General features: G+C 35.3%; 1 protein-coding gene across 5 annotated transcripts in view; it reads right to left on the reverse strand.

Annotated features, from left to right (window-relative positions):
- Window positions 1-693: 693 nt before the first annotated feature.
- The window catches only part of IL15 (interleukin 15), a 40989-nt gene continuing 22801 nt past the window's right edge, over window positions 694-18881 (reverse strand). For 4 of the 5 annotated variants that reach the window (XM_054065518.1, XM_054065517.1, XM_054065519.1 and 1 more), the window contains 5 exons: window positions 12210-12319; window positions 10793-10874; window positions 9830-9871; window positions 8086-8229; window positions 694-7528 (listed from right to left, as the gene is read on the reverse strand). In XM_054065518.1, the coding sequence (XP_053921493.1) occupies window positions 7418-7528; window positions 8086-8229; window positions 9830-9871; window positions 10793-10874; window positions 12210-12319 (489 nt within the window). In that variant the 3' untranslated portion in view covers window positions 694-7417. The remainder of the gene's footprint in view (window positions 7529-8085; window positions 8230-9829; window positions 9872-10792; window positions 10875-12209; window positions 12320-18881) is intronic. The other variant, XM_054065520.1, reaches the window with a different exon arrangement.

Raw genomic sequence — 18881 nt, forward strand, 5'->3', positions numbered from 1 at the left:
AACAAACCAAAGCATTTTTTAATTTTGCTTGTTTAACTTTTCATAGTCACTCCTTGATCCACAAAGCAATACCTGATTTTTATGAAATGCAGGTATGAATTAAAATGCGTACATCTATCATACATTGTAGGTGGAATGTTTTACCTTGCTTCTGCCACAAAAATTATGACACTTGGATCTTTTATATGGCTAGTGTTCATACTGCGTAGCTGCCAACAAGATCGAATTTGCAGTGCAAACCACAAAAAAAAATATATTGGTTGACTAAGCAGTTAGGAAATTTACAGATAATAAACATTATGGAAGTGAACACATGAAGTATTGTGATTGTATTGTATTAAAGCAACATTATTTTATTATTAGATTATTTTTACACTATGTATCATAAACAGCATGGTTATATGTTTTTATACTCTAACATAACCACAGTTCTCATAATTTATTATGTTCTGATATAGAGCGTGTTTCATACTAGAGTTTGACCACTGTTTATTCAAAAGTAACATTATTAATTTATTGTATAAAACAGCTGAGCATATTTTTTCATAAATATAAATTACATAACATATGTCTTAAAAAAATTTGTTTTTACTAGGAAAAAAGATCATCTCAGGTTAGATTATTGTAAATTAACCATCTGTATAGAGCAAACAAAACAGCAGAAATTATAGATTCATATTAAAATATAAAATGAATATTAAAAATATAAAATGAAGCACATATATACAGGTATATATGTGCTTTTTAATGTATACAAAATATATATACATGCTGCATGTTGATCCCCTGAGTATCAGATAACTTTGTGTCACATATTATGCTTGTTTATTTAATTTGGAAGAAACAACCACCCACAGAAATATACAGAAGGCTTTAGTACTGAACAAAATTTGGTGAATTCTCAGCACTGTTTCATCAGGTTTAAAGAAAGCAATATTTTGTATAAATATATAATCACAAAGTAGGAAATCAGAACTGAACCTTTTTTTATGCTGAAGGAGTTAATGACGCAGGGAGAAGTGATGTAAAACAGAAGAGTTTGTCAGCTGCAAACTTTGTTAAAGCCTGTAACATAGACAAATGTTCTCCTGCTGAACAGAAAGTGCAGGTAATGTTTTTTATGCTGTAAAAACAGTTGATGTGAGACATATGAAAGACAAATGATGTTGCTGTCGGATATATGAAGCCACATAGCAGGCTGGTTCATCTGAGTAACTAATGGGTTTCCATAATTGTGTATGGAGGTCGAACTCTGACCTGTATATAATGAAGTGGAAAACCCAGTGGAGTATTGAGTCTCACTAGGAAAAGAATCAAAGAGGCAAAATTTCTGTGATTCAGAACTTTATGGTATTAGAATCTGGAAGTGAAACCATGCTGTCATTTTTTCTTGCCTAGGGAATTTGAATATGATGAGATAAGTCTTAAGTAAATACATGGTTTTAGAAAGTTGAAAGAACTGTGGAGACATCCCATTGGACTATAAACCCATTTATGTTCCCCAAGGAAATGAGATTTTGAAGAAATAGGATGAAGGATTCAATTCTTTTGGATGACACAGATTTAGAGTCATGGTTGATAGGAATTCTATTATGATTCGTCTCTGTTTGACGCATATTTTTACAAATGGACTATAATAGATCAATAGAGGAAGAAGGTATTTACATTCATTCATTTCATTTTTCCACAAAGACATGTTCTAAAGATTATGCCTCACACCTTAGATAACTCCTGGCTTTTTGCTTCAACTCCTTACCTCTCTATTCACCACCTGGTGGAGGCTTCAAAGCTTTTAACCAATATTCACCATTCATCTCTGAAGAAAGAGAATCAGGATGACATTCATGTGTATGTGAAAGTTAAAACAAGCTTCCCAGAAACCCCCTTGACTTCTGTTCATTTTATAACTTCATTTCTTTTGCCACCCCTATGTTTTTCACTTTTATACGTTGCAATCTGCCTGTGCCATGATGCAGAAGACTCAGTTATTTAAACAGATGTTTCTCCCCCATTCTTACAAAACCAATTGATTCCTGATCAGCTTGATTTAGCCAAGGAAATGCCACCTCTAGAAACCATTCAGAAGAAGGAGAGGGTTTCGAGGGTTTTATATCTTTGGGTCTTTATTTAAGGTGTTGGTTATGGGCCTAAGTGAGCCTTTTGGTAACAAGATGAGATTTCTCCAATATTTCCAGGGTTTGGAGGAAAATAGTTGGAAGGAAACAGCTCAGACATGATGATTTGATCTTATTATTCAATGTACTTGACCTAATAATTTATGGCTTTCTTCTTCTCTTTAAGTGCATGTGAGTAATATTCCATAGAGAGTGTAGTAGCAAAGTTTAATTATTTCTTTTCTGCCTCTAGAGAACGCACAGCTTTTTCCACACTACATTATGACTCAGTGTCATGTTGATCAGTCTCCTGATGCCGAACAGAAATTCTGCTACAATGCTTAGTTTCTATTGCTAGTAAGGTACACCATCATATGGATGAGTTGCAAATGAAGGCCACTTTGGATAAAAATTTATTCTATGTAAGAATTTGTTCTATTTCTCTTCTCAAGAACACCAACATTGACTTAAGGATACAATGAAGTTTTTGTCTCATGCTTTTGCTTCATCCACTTGTTTTGAGCAGCTAGTTCATTCTCACATTCTTAATCATCCTGTCAAGACATCCCATCATGACCTTGTCTCAGGGAACTCCAAGTAGGAATTTCTAAAGTCTTCCAAAAGCCCTCTGTGGAACTGTTTGGGGGAAGACGTGAATGGTTTGACTGCAATTGCAAGAAGTACTCACTGAAATTTATTATTTACCTTTGAAGTTGCAGAAGTACCCTTACTTCCATCCATCTCCTTGTCAAATTCTGCTACTTAGGAAGAACTAATGCAGTAGGTTCACAGTCAGTTGGATTAATTTTGCTTTCACTGTTATTGTTTAAAGTAGCTCTCACTTCTCTTTTTCTTCCTTTTCTTGGCTTTCATTCTTGTAGTGGATGTTTCAGTTTTCCTGGCTTTCCAATACTACAAGGAAGATGTGACAGCTTAGTCACCTTAGAGCATAATTATGAGAAAAGAAAATCTTTTAATAGTGGAGTTATTGCTAATCACAACTAGGCTCATCTTAGATGACTTTATTATGATATTGTTCCCATATACTTGATACATATTCGTCTTATGAGGAATGCAACAAAATATTAATAGCTTCATCCTGTTGTGAAGTTGACCACATTAAACTGGGAAAGGGTGGGAGGCAGAGAAAGAGATTCACAAGGATGACAGAGCACTTAGTCTGGGTTTAGTGAACAGCAGAATCACAATATCTGTGATCGAGCTATCTAGACAAATGAGTAGACTAACAATTGTATGTATAATTTGTATATTTGGGATGGGTACCGATATGATTATCTAGTGCTATGTGTCACAAGACAGCTGATTTGCTGCATGCCTCTGCCCTAGTCACTTTACCTGGAGGCAAAACCTACTGGACAGTAATTTTCTCTGTAATTGAAAATGTCCTTTATCTTATTAAGAAAAGAGATCATAAGGCCAGAAACATTCACTGATCTTCTGAAATATATTTCTAACTATTATTTTCCTCACAAAGCCATATGAACAAGATGGTTAATCTGAAATTGCAGCTGAGGCTCCAGGTACGTCACTGCAGGTAAACAATCCCCTTTTTTTAATATTTTCTCCCCAATAAGAGAGGCATCACAGACTCATTAGGTTGGAAAAAACCTTTGAGGTCATCAGCTCCAACTGTACCTGTCCACTACTAAATCATGTCCCCAGGTACCTCATCTACCAGCTTTTTAAAAACCTCCAGGAATGGGGACTCAACCACTTCCCTGGGCAGCCTCTGCCAGTGCTTGATGATATCTACAGTATATTATATCATGTCACACTTTTGGTGAAGAAATTTTTCCTGATATCCAATCTAAACTTCCCCTCATGCAGCTTAAGACCATTCCCTCTTGTCACATCATCTATTGCTTGGGAGGAGAGGCCAACACCCACCTCTCTATGACCTTCTTTTAGGTAGTTGTAGAGTTAATAAGGTCTCCCCTCAGAGAGGTAGTTGCAGTTCAGAATTTGCCTTTTTTCTACTACCATTATTGCTGCTGGCTTTCACAACATTCGCATTTCCAAAATAACTAGCATCTATGAACATTTATATCCGTTCCTTAGTAGGAGATTTGAATGGAGAAAAAGAGGAAACCACTCATACAAACCACTCCAGTCAATGAGGATTCACCTCTATCTGCCTGTGCAAAATGGACCATCAGCTATAGACCTGCAGCCACAGACCTAATCTTAGCCTGCCTCTTGCTCACTCTTAAGGTCCCCGTGGCTGCCGGCTTCTCACTGAAAGCGTTTCACCTGCTAAAATATCAGGTCCTTCGTTAAAGGGACAAATGAAGCAGTACTTCTCAGCAGTGATTAATTGTTGCAGATGTATGCATCCACATAGGTAAATGCCTAAAAAGGGCCACTTAGGATATAAAAGCTTACTTTGGTTACCAGAGGAGAATACTCCTTCGGTGTTCAACTGTGATAATGCTATATTACTAACTTAATTAAATCACTGTATAAAATTAGTCACAAATTACACTGATTTAAAAAATTATAGAGAAACTTGTCAGATGCTACTTTAAGGTCCAAATATCTGCTAGGGAAATGAAACTGGTAAGACATACTGTGCCTTGTAATTGTAAAGGAGAGACAGTTATACATTGCAAAAACTGAACTCTATTGATCATGCAGTATAGACAAACTGTTTAAAAGAAAATCTGAACTGCAGAAATTATTGGTTGAATTCTCTTATGTGTTATATTTTAAGAAGGAGGTATTATAGCTAATAGCGATATGGCTTCATACTGATGCTGATCCAGAATCAACTTTAAATTGTGAGGATTTTCAAGCATCTCCTGTGAAATTATCTGCAGAGTACCTGATCAACAAGTGCTCAAATATTTGGAGTCACTGAAGGCAATATTCTATTGATGAGCAACCAATAAAACAGAGTCCAATAAAACAAGAAGGCAGAAGATGTCAGACATCTACTGCACTAGTGCTACTTGCATTCTCCTGTTAAAATATAGGTACAAATATAAATATTGAATACCAGGAAATGAAAATACATTTTAATTTATTGCAAATTCAGGAACATAGAATTATGTAACTAGAGCTTCTGTGGAAGAGCATTATCCTTCACTTCTGGTATCAAAAGGTAGAGTTATTTTTTCTTTGAGAACAAAGCAACACTTTGCTGTGAGTCATCTTATACTGAAGAGATCATTTTTTATAGCTGTCAAGACGTAGTAAAGCTTTATATTGGCAGCTTAGCTCTCAGGAAGAGGAAAACTCCAGGAGAAATACTGCAGAACTAGATTACCAAATGGATTTTTGGTTTTAGAATATCCATCTAGAACAGGTGGGGATGAAATTAAATATTAAAGAGATATGGTCAAAATTCAACATAAAGTGGCTGACAGGGTGGCAGACTGAGTTTACAGACTTAGCAATATTCTTTCAGAAAGAAAATTTGTACTATTTAACATATTTGCCACTAGCGAGTGATTTAATAATACACAGAAAATAATTAATTGGGTAACTGATTTTCACAATGCCCAAAATAAAGAGCAAAGAAGCCATTTGTTTCTTATATCAGCAATACTGCTGGACTGTGTGTCAAGTTCCTTTAAAGCTAGAAATAAGGCAAATCCTTTTATCTCTGATTAAAGACCACAATTGTAGTCTGGTGTTAGCTTGCCTATGCATGTGACATCAGGTAAGATCATATTCAATGCATGCCATTGTCTTAAGATAAAGATTAAACATAGTTTACTTCACTGTATAATGAACACTTCTTTCATTGATGTTTGTTGGTCGCAAATAATTTGATGATTTCTTCTGTGATACCTCTGTCAGTGTTTAATCCTGATATCCATATGCTTATGAATGTACCAATCAGTTAATTTATTAGTCACCTGTAAGATGACTGTGCTCACATTTATGTTCTTTCTCATGTAGTTTACTGAAGACTCAGCTCCTCTGAGCACTGAAGGTAGATGTTTGGGAGTAACCCAACGGTAAGGGAGTACCAGGCAGTGTATTTGTTGCCATAGTGAGATTGAGACTTTTTTCTTGTTAAGTGGACAACAGAATAACTCAGTCATTTATCAAATGAGGATAGAGAAATGGAGGTTCCTGGAGGAAAGAATTGCCTGTTGCGGATAGCAGTTGGTATGACATGGTTATCTTAAAAAAAGCAGATATGTAGTTATCATGATTTCCAATGACTGGTCAAAAGTGATTCCTGCCCCTTTTCCCAAAAGGGGACCAAAGTTACAAACTATTAGACAGGAAATATTTCCAGCACATAGATTTTTTTAATTTCTTTTTTTTAAATGTGCAAGAGACTTGGTCATCTTACGCAGAGAATGAAATTGATGCTACTTTTCTTTGGTTGAATTTCAGGTTGAAATCTTTGGTAATAGCTGAAGGAACTGAAGTAATTGCCATAATGACTAAAGTAGTGTCTGTGTCAGAGGTAGCCAATGAACTAAGAAAGCATGTTCTGTCATTGAACAGTAGAACCGAGCACAAGCATCATTCCCTTCTGTTGAGAAGTCTGAAGATAATTTTTGATACCCTTACACTACCATTGTACAAAAGGAAAAAAGGCAAGGAAGACTCTTTAAATAAATATTCTAATTTTATACTTTGAATTCTTAGATAAAACAAGTGATTTTGTTTACCTGAAACCCATAGTAGAAATATATTAAGAGAGAGACAATAGACCTTTAAGATCAATAGCCCTCAGCTTGTGTTTTGACACTAGTTCATTGAAGAAATATTAATAAGAAAAAACATAGTAAGGAAAACTCTCACACATGACTAGTAATAGAGGTGACAGATGAGCTAGGATCTTCTAGGAACATGGATAGTAAAAGGATAGCCAAACGCTTTACCAGGATATGAAAAAATTATATTAATAATAATAAAAGCTTTTCTCTGAAAACCTGCTCAGTTAGCCCTGAACTGAGGTTCATGAGGAGGTTCCCACTGCAGATATCCTGAAATCTTAGAGAATTTCATTGCAAGGTTGGTAAGTTAGGCAGGATTTCTTTTCTGGTGGTCTTACCCCCCCCCCCCAAAAAAAAGGCAGTCTAAGTCAAGCAGCAGCTTTAAACCTTGTTAAATTCCTTACATTTCTATTTCATAAGTATTATCATTTGTATGCATTCAATTGTGAATACATTGTGAATCATAGGGATTTCATTATTCTTTGCTTGTGCTGTGTAAGTAGGACAGTAAGTAAAGTTCTTTGAAGTTTATTGTTGGTGGTAACCTAATTTCTCTGAGACATGTTCATGGAATAATGTTGGTTCCCAGTTTGTGTCTTCTGGTCAGTGTTTGCATTCCTTCTGTATAACCTTTACAAAACTGTGTATGAATTCTGTAAAATTTTTTTCTTCATATTCTTCACATTCTTTGCATTTTGTTGATGTGGCAGAATTCTGAAAAAGAAAATGCAACAGTAAAGCAGGATACTTACCTGTTCTTTCTATTAGAGAACTGATTTATTTATCCTTGTTTTGAGAATAATCCCAATGGAGTCAATGACCACTGCTGGAGGCTTCCATAGTACTTATGTTCTGTGCAGCTCCAGGCTTGTTTTCTGAGTAAGATCAGCACTTCATTGAGACAAGCAAGTGGTTGTCCCTTTGGAAATTAGGATACTTTGCTGTACATGTCTGAGCAGACCTGACACTAGCTACCGAAGTTAGAAACTATTTGTAAATGCATGTTCAAACACCTGACATATGCATGTATGCATGCACAATCAAAAGTATTTGTTCTGATAGGAATCCTGGAAGAGTTTTTTAAAAAAAAAACTACTAAATTCTGCTTTTACACCATTGTATGTGTAGCTTTTTCACTGTCTTGTGTTTCAGGTTACCCCTTTTGTTTACATCTGAAATATCCCACTTTTTATATAATAAAAGATCTATCTCCGCTACTGAAGAAATGCTTTCAGTTTCCCTTTCTTCCACAGACTGTTTGTGTTACTTACCTTGTTATTTTCTAACCTTGCGTTTCCATTTTTCAATATGTTCACTACATCCTGTGTTTTACTACAATTTTTGATATAACATTCTTGAACGATAACTTTCATCTCTAAGAAAAAGCATCTCATTACAGGTTCTTGACATTCCTTCTGAAAAACATGAAGTTGTAATCGTTTTACAATCGAAAAGGAATGACTCAATGTAAAATGTAATTTATCATGAAGTGGCTGATTTTTATTTACTGGATATGGCTTTTTAGTATTCAACTGCTTTTAAATATTTGCGAAGATTGACTGTGAGAGCTAAAAACATAAAGGCCAGCCAGTTTGCTAAGATGAGGTGAAACACAGAGTCTTGATGAAAAGCATAGGAAAATAATTAATTAGGATAGGAATTTGGGATAGTGGATTAAATTAGTATTATTCTTAATTATTGTAGCACTTCTCTTTCAGAGGTCTGAATTCACAATAGGTAGAGGAGAAGAGAAAGTATTACCTGTATTCCACAAATTAAGGAAAAGGGGCAGAGGCAGTGATTTCTTCAAGTCAATGATAAAGCCAAGAATAAGTCCCATGTTGTCTGACTTTCATGGCAGATTGCCCCACTTTAAGTCTTCCTGACTTTAGCAGGTATTAGATCAGCCGTTACAATGGATTAACCTCTCTGGCTCAGTTCAGTTAAGGGAATGTTCGTGCAGATGTGGACGTGCGTGTTTTGCAACCTTTTTTCCTGTCATGTACAGGGCTAACTGTACAGACACATCAGACTCTGCTTTCCAGGCTTGTGTGAGCCACTGAACACGTCAACATTACTGTATTCTGCATGTCCACTAAGACTATTCTGCATTGAGGCAGTAAGTCCATCAGGTCTAGGATTAACTCTTTGTGTACAAGGTTCATATATTGTCTGTTTTGGCACAGTCCTTGTGTGAATATTTATGTTGTCAGGAAAGCAACATCTCAGAAGGCAGCTAGTACCATGGCAATGAATCCAGCCAGTTCCACCAGGGCTATACCAAAGGTGACTGCTAGGAATAGAGTACTGGCTGAATTAATTTTCTTGGTGGGATGTGTCCCATGGAGTGTAAACTGAGCTCCATGGCAACAGATTACAGAAAAGCCTCTTGAGGAATAAACTTATGGAATCTGATTTTAAGACCATCCTATCTAACAGAGGTTTTTATGATTGTATTAAGAATTATATTGACAAATTTACATAATTAATCCTCTGCAGGATAAACTACAATCTCCAACTATTAGAAATGTAAACCTTTGAGAGTACCTAGGTATTTGTTGCTAAGCTAAGGAATGGCAAAAGATGCAAAATGCATAGGTTGATGCTAAGAGGTACTCTCCGTATTTCACTTGTCCAGTATTTCATTCCATTAAATAGCACATGGTGTTAAATAATAATCTTTGGAAGTATTTTCTTTGTCACTTTTTCCCCTCCCTCAAATTAAAAATGAATATGAACATTATTTTAGCAGTGTTTGCTTTGATAAGATCATTTTGCATCATCTGTTATAACTGATCAATTTTAACAGCAGGTGATTTAATAAAAGTAATTCATACCTGCTTACATAATTTATCATAAGCACTTTAACTAACAGAACTGCTCCTTCAAAGGCAAATGATTTGATTTCTGAAACTTTTCTCAGATTAGGCCAAGGTTACCTTAAGAGACAGTTGCTAATAAAGAAATGGAGCTACCATATTAGACCAGCTGTGGTCAAATTTTAAGTATACTTACGTCCTCATCTGTGTTTGCAGTATATAAAATGACATCAATGTCCTAAAAGGAAACAAGAGTTAGAATTAGGAACATTAACTAGCTGATTTAGAGATGATAAAGCTTGCTCTGCAAGACATGGATTATCTGCAAGTTCAAAAGCCAAATTTATTCAGGTACTGAGAGCCGGCAAGTCAGGGTATCTTAAAGTCACCTAGTAACCTGCAGGACTGGTTTCATGGTGAGAAGGATTCATCAGAATAGAGTCCCACAATACTTTTTCCAAAGGAGCTATCTCTCAAGCCCACTGCCACTTTTCTTAGGAGAAGTGAGAAAGAAGATAATGTTTACTTCTAGTGTTGGCAATATTTGGTCAACTCAAATTCCCTTCAGCCTTCTATTACTTTGAAACATTATACAAATACCATCTCTTTTCCTGTTCCATGTCGCCAGCATATCTTAGCCCAGTACAGTGCTAAATATTTAACTATGTCTGCGTGTCCAGAGAAGAGCAACGAAGCTGGTGAGGGGGCTGGAGAACAAGTCTTATGAGGAGCGGCTGAGAGAGCTGGGGTTGTTTAGCCTGGAGAAGAGGAGGCTGAGGGGAGACCTTATTGCTCTCTACAACTACCTGAAAGGAGGTTGTGGAGAGGAGGGAGCTGGCCTCTTCTCCCAAGTGACAGGGGACAGGACAAGAGGGAATGGCCTCAAGCTCCGCCAGGGGAGGTTCAGACTTGACATCAGGAAAAATTTTTCATGGAAAGGGTCACTGGGCACTGGCAGAGGCTGCCCAGGGTGGTGGTTGAGTAGCCTTCCCTGGAGGTGTTTAAGGAACAGGTGGATGAAGTGCTGAGGGACATGGTTTAGGGAGTGTTCGGAATGGTTGGACTTGATGATCCAATGGGTCCTTTCCAACCTTGTGATTCTGTGATTCTGTGTCTGCTCCTATGATTATATGAAATATTGACTTTTAAATGAATTTACTCTGGATGTCTTGATCTGCTCCAAATCTTTCAGAACTTCTGCCCACTTGCAGTGACCTGCTGCTGTCTTTAGTACATAAGCACTAGAACAGAAGAAAAACAGTGACCATTAGTTTGAACAGTAGATACACACATTGTTTATGCTGAAAAGAAAAAGAGCCAGAGGTTATTTAGATACCATAGACATATTGTTTACCTGTATATATATAAATGGTAAATGTGTAGAGCAAGCTATCAAATCGTAGAATTATAGAATAGTTAGGTTTGGAAGGGACCTTACAGATCATCTAGTTCCAATCGTCTTGCCATGGGCAGGGACAAGAACCATAAAATAATATAACTTATAAAACTGTATCTCAGTCACACACTGTATAAACAGTCGATATGTCTTTTAAAAAGGCCAGTTTTATAGAATGTAACGCAAGAGAAAGATTCAACTACTTAATGAAAAATACCTACAATTCTTTTAAAGCGTACAAAACCCCCACAATTTTCAAAATTTCTTACACTGAAAATCTCCCCCTTTCCCCCAGAATGTCTACTGTAAGCCTTGTAAATATAGTATTTGTCATTTTAGATGTAAAATTTTTGGTACAGGAAAGCTTCCTCCTGCTATGAATAAGGTTTTGCTCAAAGTGAACCACTAAGGGGTGGAAAGGTTACCTTCTCCTTTGGAATATTTTTGGAATGTGAATTGCAGTATTATGTGTCCCCACTCGGATCCTAAATTTGGATGCCTTTCAGTACTGCTGCACTATACATAATATACAACACTGTAGGGAAAGACAAAGCAATTGTTTGGGGAAGCTGGTTTAAAACAAGCAGTTATTAAACATTTAAGCTTTAACCAAAACCTCATCATTTATATCGGTTTTGGGAAAGGAAAAAATACGGTTTAGAATAAGAATCAGAGGACACTTCACCACATTTTTTGCCAGGGAGAGAGAGAGAAGAAATGTCGGATCTTAGCAAAGAGATTTGATGCAGAGGCACAATCAGAAAACAACTAGGGCATGCAGGCCCTAGAAGTAGGGATGGTTTTCAAGACAGGAAACTGGAGGGAACATAGAAGGCGGCATCTCAAACACATAATTCAGCATATATAAATAACATGTTTACATGTGGTTGGTTTTTCTCATTACAAAGACATATGGCAATTGATTGACGTCTTTAAGTGCAACCATTCCAACAACTTGAGAGTTCTCATGGAGATTAGGGCCAAGACGCATTCTTGACCAGACTGAGCTTAGTCACAAAATGACAGGATAAAGGACTGCGGCCTCTGAAGCAATGGGGGAGTGCATATTGTGGTAGGAGAGGAACCACTCTCTTAAGCAACTTGGAGGCAAGTAGCAGCTGTAATAGTAAAATTAAATAATTTGTATTTACTGCCTAATTAACATTGACTTTGTAGTTACCATAGGAAGATGATGATTAGTCCCGTCTCATTCTTTAAAAGGCAAAGGAAATGGCTCTTCAGAAGAAGATACAGCTGATATTGCAGACAAATATTTTTCAGGTGTGTTTTCTGAAAGAAACAACCAAGATGATAGCTTGTCACAATCTGATTTCACAGAACTTTTCTTTAATACTGACTTAAATAACCAATTTGGAAAGGCGTCCAATCAAGACAAGACTACTTGCTGTATGTAGATTAAAAGACCAACTGATCTGTAGCTTGAAGAAAAACATAATCATTTTACAAAACAGTTGGTAGAAAATCAAATGCTGACGACACACTGCAAAAATCTGAAAGTATCTTGGGCTCCCTATTTATTTATCTGTTCATGTTGCAGACTGCAGTTTCATGCAGGGACAATGTTGAAGAACTTTTGTTTTGTTTTCCATCCTGGAGATCTTTCACTTAGCTACCTATCACCACCCAAATTCTATGAGTAATGATAACATTACCTACAATATTGTTGTGACATTTATAAGAAAATCTCCATCAAATACATTGAAGGCCATATTATATGTGTGTATAGATCTTAAATATAATATTTAGATATAGTATAAATTTATACTTCTTTACACAGCATGTATACTTCTAATGCTGGTAAGTGATGCATTTAAGATTTCTGTCAGTGGAGTCTGACAACTGGAAATAAGGAGAAGGTGTGAGCTGTGCATCGACCATCAGCATGAGTTTCACTGTGCACAGTCTGGAAAACTTTGATCCAAATTCACAAGCCCTTTGACAAGCTGATACAGTTCCTTCACAAAGCTGGGTTAATTATCTACAACTGTGCTTCTGGTTCAAGGTTTTATTTCTTATCATATGTGCAACACTTTTACATTAACTCGCGCAAACTATGTTTCTTTAGCAGTTGTTTATTTACATACCAACTTTCAAGTGAATATTTAAATGTGGACTAGAAAACATAATGAAACAAGAGCTAGCACTGCACAGAGTTAAGTATATCAAAATGGGAGGTTAATCCATGCATTGTCAGGTTTGCAGCTCATTTGCTGAAAGCCACCTAACTGCTACGAAAACATCTAGTGGCAAATCCAGAAGTGTAATACTTGAGTGTGTCACAGGGGCCTTTTTGTTACTCTTATAAATAGAAAATGCCTTAAATATATTGGGATTATTTTGTTTTGAAACCCAAAGTTATAGCTGAAACAATGTAGTAACCTAATCACTACATAAATTTCTACACTCAATAATGGGAAGCAGTGCCAGACCATATCATCACCTGCATGTGTCCAAAATCTGTTAAATAAGAAGTGTGTAAATGAATGATATAAAGATAATCTAAATTAAAGTAAGGCCAGGGCACAGAATATCTCATCCATCTTCTGAACTATATCAGTATGGAACATGCTGTGTTATTATTACCTAACAATATGTCTTAAGGCTCAACCTTTAACTCTTTCCATAAAATATGGTAATCTGAAACATGTGAGTATTAAACCCAAGATCTTAAATATATATATATATATATATATATATATCTTTTCTAAACATACAGGAATGTAGTGGGAAAGAAATATTAACTACATGGCAATGGTCAAAAGAGCTAAATAAATTATTTTGCTATACTATGACAGAAAGGCTGTAACTTTTCCACAGTTAATGTGGTTTGATCTGAATTTTGTCATGGTTTTAGTTGTTTCTTTGTTTTTTTAATATGTATACTACCTGTTTTTATTTGATTTAACAGTTTTTTAGAGAATATCCTGGTTGGGTTTTTTGGCCTTTTCTTTATTTGTTCAATTGAGGTTCAAAAGCAGCCTTATGGGGAAACTCAAAAGTACATTTTAGGAAATTTAAAATCTGCATTGCTGGCTTCAGCTGAAGAAAACATAGTTTAATCCTATGTTTTAATTTTTAAAAGGAAGTTTTAAACAAATTATTTATAATGTAAAAGCATTTTACAATAGATAAACATTTTGACAATTTTACCAGCCAGTTTTTATCAAATGAGATGAGGTGGCTACAAATGAAAGTATCAAAGACCTATGTTGGGTCCGTAAGCACTTACAAGCTTTGTGTTTCCTAATTAGTATTGTGGGGCCTTAAAAAGCTGATTTGAGTTCAAATGCATTGTCAAATTTATACTGTAGAACAAAGTGTTCAAGATCAAGAAGATAATACATTACAGTACTAATGAATAATGGGAGAGGGTAATCATTAGTTTGTCGTTAGTTTCTTCTTTTGGATAATTATTCACTATGATGACAATGGAACACTGTGTTCTTTATGATTAACGTAGTTGTCTTGATCTTTGGTTTTCTTAAATATGGTAGGTAAGTATTTTGCTGTAATGAAATAATCATTGCTAATTTGAAATTGTGCTTAGGTTTTAGAAGTAAGAAAGGACTTACACTGATTGTAAAATATATAAAAAATATGCTACATGCATGATCTAAAGGCTATTCCATTTATTTACTGAGGAAATGTTCTTAATCGCCAGTAGATCACCTAGCACATTCTTTTCAACAATTCACAGCCATTTTCTACTTGAATTTCTTAAATATTACATCCAAACTATTATTCAACAACCTAAGGAAATGTTAGACCACTTACATGCTCTGACAAATTATTCTCCTGCCTTGGAGACACACTGTTGTGATTTTAAGATTTCCTTTTAATGGTGTTGGTATTTAATTTATATTTTTTATTTTCATATCTTACTCTGTTTTAATCATTAACAAATTCCTTTCTGGTTTTATTATATCTCTGATACTTACCCCTTTTTTTATTGAAGCTTGAACTTTGGACAAGGGAGTAGCTCATATTTCAACACATAACTTGATTTTAACTGTAGCTTGTGTCCTGGTAACTTGATAACTTAGGCTAAGATTGTGTGTCCTGATAACCTAGCGAACAATTTGGTGGCAACTTAGCTGCCCACTGGGGTCAACCCACTACAAGTATACATGTTTAATCCTTATGTTAAGGATTAAAGACTTTGTAAGTGAATATATGTTATTCTACAATGAGTTACGATATGCACAGGAGTCTGTTTGGAAAAGGAATGTTGTTTGCTCATTATGAAGTTTAAAGGAAGCACTTTAAATCAGTTACCAAGGAGTAAAATCTAAGCCACAGTAGTGCTATTTTTCCTTTAAGGAAGCAAATATGACAAATATTTTTATTAACAGGGCAGGAAGAGTTGTTGATTTTGCTGTGTTGGCTCTCAAAAACACTACAGTCTGAGTTAGTCAAAATAAAATAACCCTTTATAATATTTAAATTACATGTGAAGGAAAGTATGGAAAGCTAAAATTTCTCATCTTTGCCTGCATACCATATACTTAAGTTTCTTTATCAAAATTTGCCTATAAGTTTCTCAGTGAATCATTGGGGTGTGATATTTATAACTTAGAAAATTTAGTCCCTCTGCAATTTAATTTTATCTAAGAAAGTCCACTACTTTTATTTTGAACTATATTTTTTGTTGTTGTTGGAGCATTTAGATCCTTTCCTGCTTCATTGTTCTTGAAAATTGTTCTTGAGAATGTTCTGCTTTTTTAAAACTGGACATTCTTTAAATATTATTCCTATTTGATAACTTCCCGTTCTCCCCCTTCTTCCCACAACTACAGCTTTCCTTGTTTTTATTGCATAACAGCAGCTCTTGTGTAGAGTTCTATTCTACTTAGCTTATTCTGCTTATATGTGGGGAGTGTTGACATTCAAAAGAGTATTCTCAGTAATCAGCATGGCAGAAAACTCTTTCAGTGTAATCACTTATGCATATATGTGGTCTTAGTTAAATACTTGTTCATTTTCTTTTGACAGTCACCCAGTAGGACTTCCTTCTCCTATATGCTCTTGTGTTTATGCCAGAAAGTAAAGTTTAGAATGTCTGGTTGAAAAATTTCCCAAAAGGTCACAGAGTCATTGCTATTCCACTCAATACCTTAAACATCCGAATCTGCAGTGTAAGAAGTTAAATATTTCCTTTGAGTTTTTCTTTTCTGCAAAACCTGCTTAACGCCTGGGGTTCATAACCTTCCCTTATGAAGGTGTGTCCTATACTTGGCTATAGGTCTAAAAGAAAAGTTTTCCTTGATGCAAAGGATGATTTTAGACCTTTCCTAAGAATGTTACAATCACCTAGCTGCTCTTATTGTTATTAAATAATAAGAGCTTTCCTTTTAGTTTGTCTGCCTTCAGTCAGCCAGTCTCAGAATAATGCATACTCAATGGCTGCAGGCCTCTTCCAGTAACAGCCTCGCTTGAAACCAGGGTGCCAAGTCCATATTTACATGATTGAAAGACCAGAATATCAAACATACTGCTTGCTCCACAGGTTGGACTTACCCCTTGCCTGTGAATTCATGGTCACTTTTGAGCATTTTTGCCAACTGTCAAAATCCAGTCAGAAAAGAAAGCTTCTTTTGTTTTAACATCCTTCCAGTAATGTCAATGTTTGCAAGATACTAATCACTTATTAAATTATGAAAGATCAACTTAGTGTTGTCCTGATGAAAGCATATATGACATTAATCCCAGCTTTTCTTGACAAACAGTGTAATTAGTAGAGATGCCCCAAGTTTTGGTAGGGGCAAAATTAATGGCATAGTCGATGAAGTGAAGAGGAAGTAGCAGCAAAAAAACTGATTTGTAGGGGACAAGTGGTTAGATTTGACCACTTATCCCCAGACAACAGCCTTCAGAATACAATATGAAATAATTAGTGAAAAAGCCCATCAGAATATACACTCTTGCATTAGTAAGTGGTTGAATCACAAGAGATTTGAAATGTAAAAAACATAAATAAAACACAAAATGAGAGCCAACAGAACTAGTCAGTGCTGGGGATTATGTAGGAAAATATGTCCTGATCTGTATATGCTGTCAGGTGCCCCCTGTAAATATTGTTAGTGCCATGGCAACAAATATCCAACATGGAACTAGAATAAATTTAGGGATAAATTTTTTGTGTGTTTAGGAGTAGGATGATAACATCTAAACAACTGCAAAATACAGAAACTTAAACAGTAACAGTATGAAAATATAAATGCTGTCATACTGATGCATAGAATTTGGAAATCCTGAGACCATAAAATAGTTATCACAGGAGAAACTGCTGGACAAATAATATCTCAGTTTTAGCAAAATACTCATCCTTGAGACTTTTTAATAAGATAAAATACTAAGAGTTCTGTAACATACTTGTAATAGATAGAAGACTAAAAACAGAAAAGGCAGTTATCTAAACAGTAAAGTAAGGCAGTATTTTCAAACTTTAGTTATAAAGGAAAATTATAATCCATTACTCTTTCTTACTGCTATACTTTTATTGGAATTTACTGGATCCTGAGGTCAACAAACAGGATGTAGTTTGAAATAACCTCTTCTTCTTGTGCAGGTTAAAATCGTAATGTGTGTCAATTGCCATAGCTTTACTGAAACCAATGAAATTATTTCCATTTCCAGAGTTGCTGAGAATTTGACCAAAAGGATAACCTGGGAAAGGCAGGTTTATTGAACAGATGAGGAAAGCAGCAAAAAAAACTTCCAAAAGAAATACTGTAAACAGATCAATAGATAGAAAAAAATAATAGTATTAGCATTCAAAGCAAGAACAAAATATTTCTACTATAGTTGTATTTCATATTTCTGTATAGGACAGGAAATTATTTGTGCTTTGTATTACTTTAAATCACTTATAAATAACAATGCGGTAAACTTAAGGCAACTGAGCACTCATCCTTAGTTCCTCACCTTAGAATACAGAAAAACTTATTACTGGAAGAACTCTAGTGTGTGCTACAGAAGCCTCCCCTTTCATTTAATTTTGAGCATATTTTGTGAAATATAACAAATTATGAGATTGCACATGGAACCACTTTTCCTGTGGGTACACAAGTGGTAACTGCAATATGACAGCTGTCTGTATGAGGTTTCTTTAATTTGTATGTGTGATGGTTTTCCTGGTTTTCCTTCATTTCTTGGCATCCAAAACCAGAATGTATAGAGGAATGGAAGAGGTTGTGTGTGTGCAAAGTAACTTGAGCTGCAGCAATATGAAATGATATTAAGCTGGTTTCGGCATCGTGGCTCTTAAAAAAAAGAATAAGTGGTAGTTGTAGTTCTTTACACAGCAGCACAGCACTCATCCAGAGAAATTCAAATTTCCTTTCAGACAGGGTAAGATGTGTCTGCTAGACAGCGCATTCATTTAGACAAAAGTGTTTTTAGAAAGATTGAAAAGTACTTCATAAGGATGTTAAAAAACTCTTATATGTAAAATACCACAAAAAAATATGGCAATACCACAAAGTACAAATAAATCCTCGGGTACCTTTATATTATGAAGCTGTGTGAAACAATGTTGTTGAAAATAAGTAAACTCTTGGATAATATTACAGATCTGCACTCTAGGATTGCTTTATTCATTGATTTAACATACAAGATGTCAAGCCAAAAGCAACTCACTTAGTTGACAGTAATTAACTGGTAATAAATGTTTCTGATATGCTCATACAAGATGCAAGATAAACTGTAAGAGATGAATTGGGCATTATAAGTTTAACCCATGACTCCATTGCAAAAGGTCAATCAATTCTGTTAAATTAATATGTATGTCTGTACATATTATTTAAGGAATTGCGACTAGTCTTGCTAAGCA

This window comes from Cuculus canorus, chromosome 4 (genome assembly GCF_017976375.1).
Source record: "Cuculus canorus isolate bCucCan1 chromosome 4, bCucCan1.pri, whole genome shotgun sequence".
Classification (NCBI taxonomy): domain Eukaryota; kingdom Metazoa; phylum Chordata; class Aves; order Cuculiformes; family Cuculidae; genus Cuculus; species Cuculus canorus.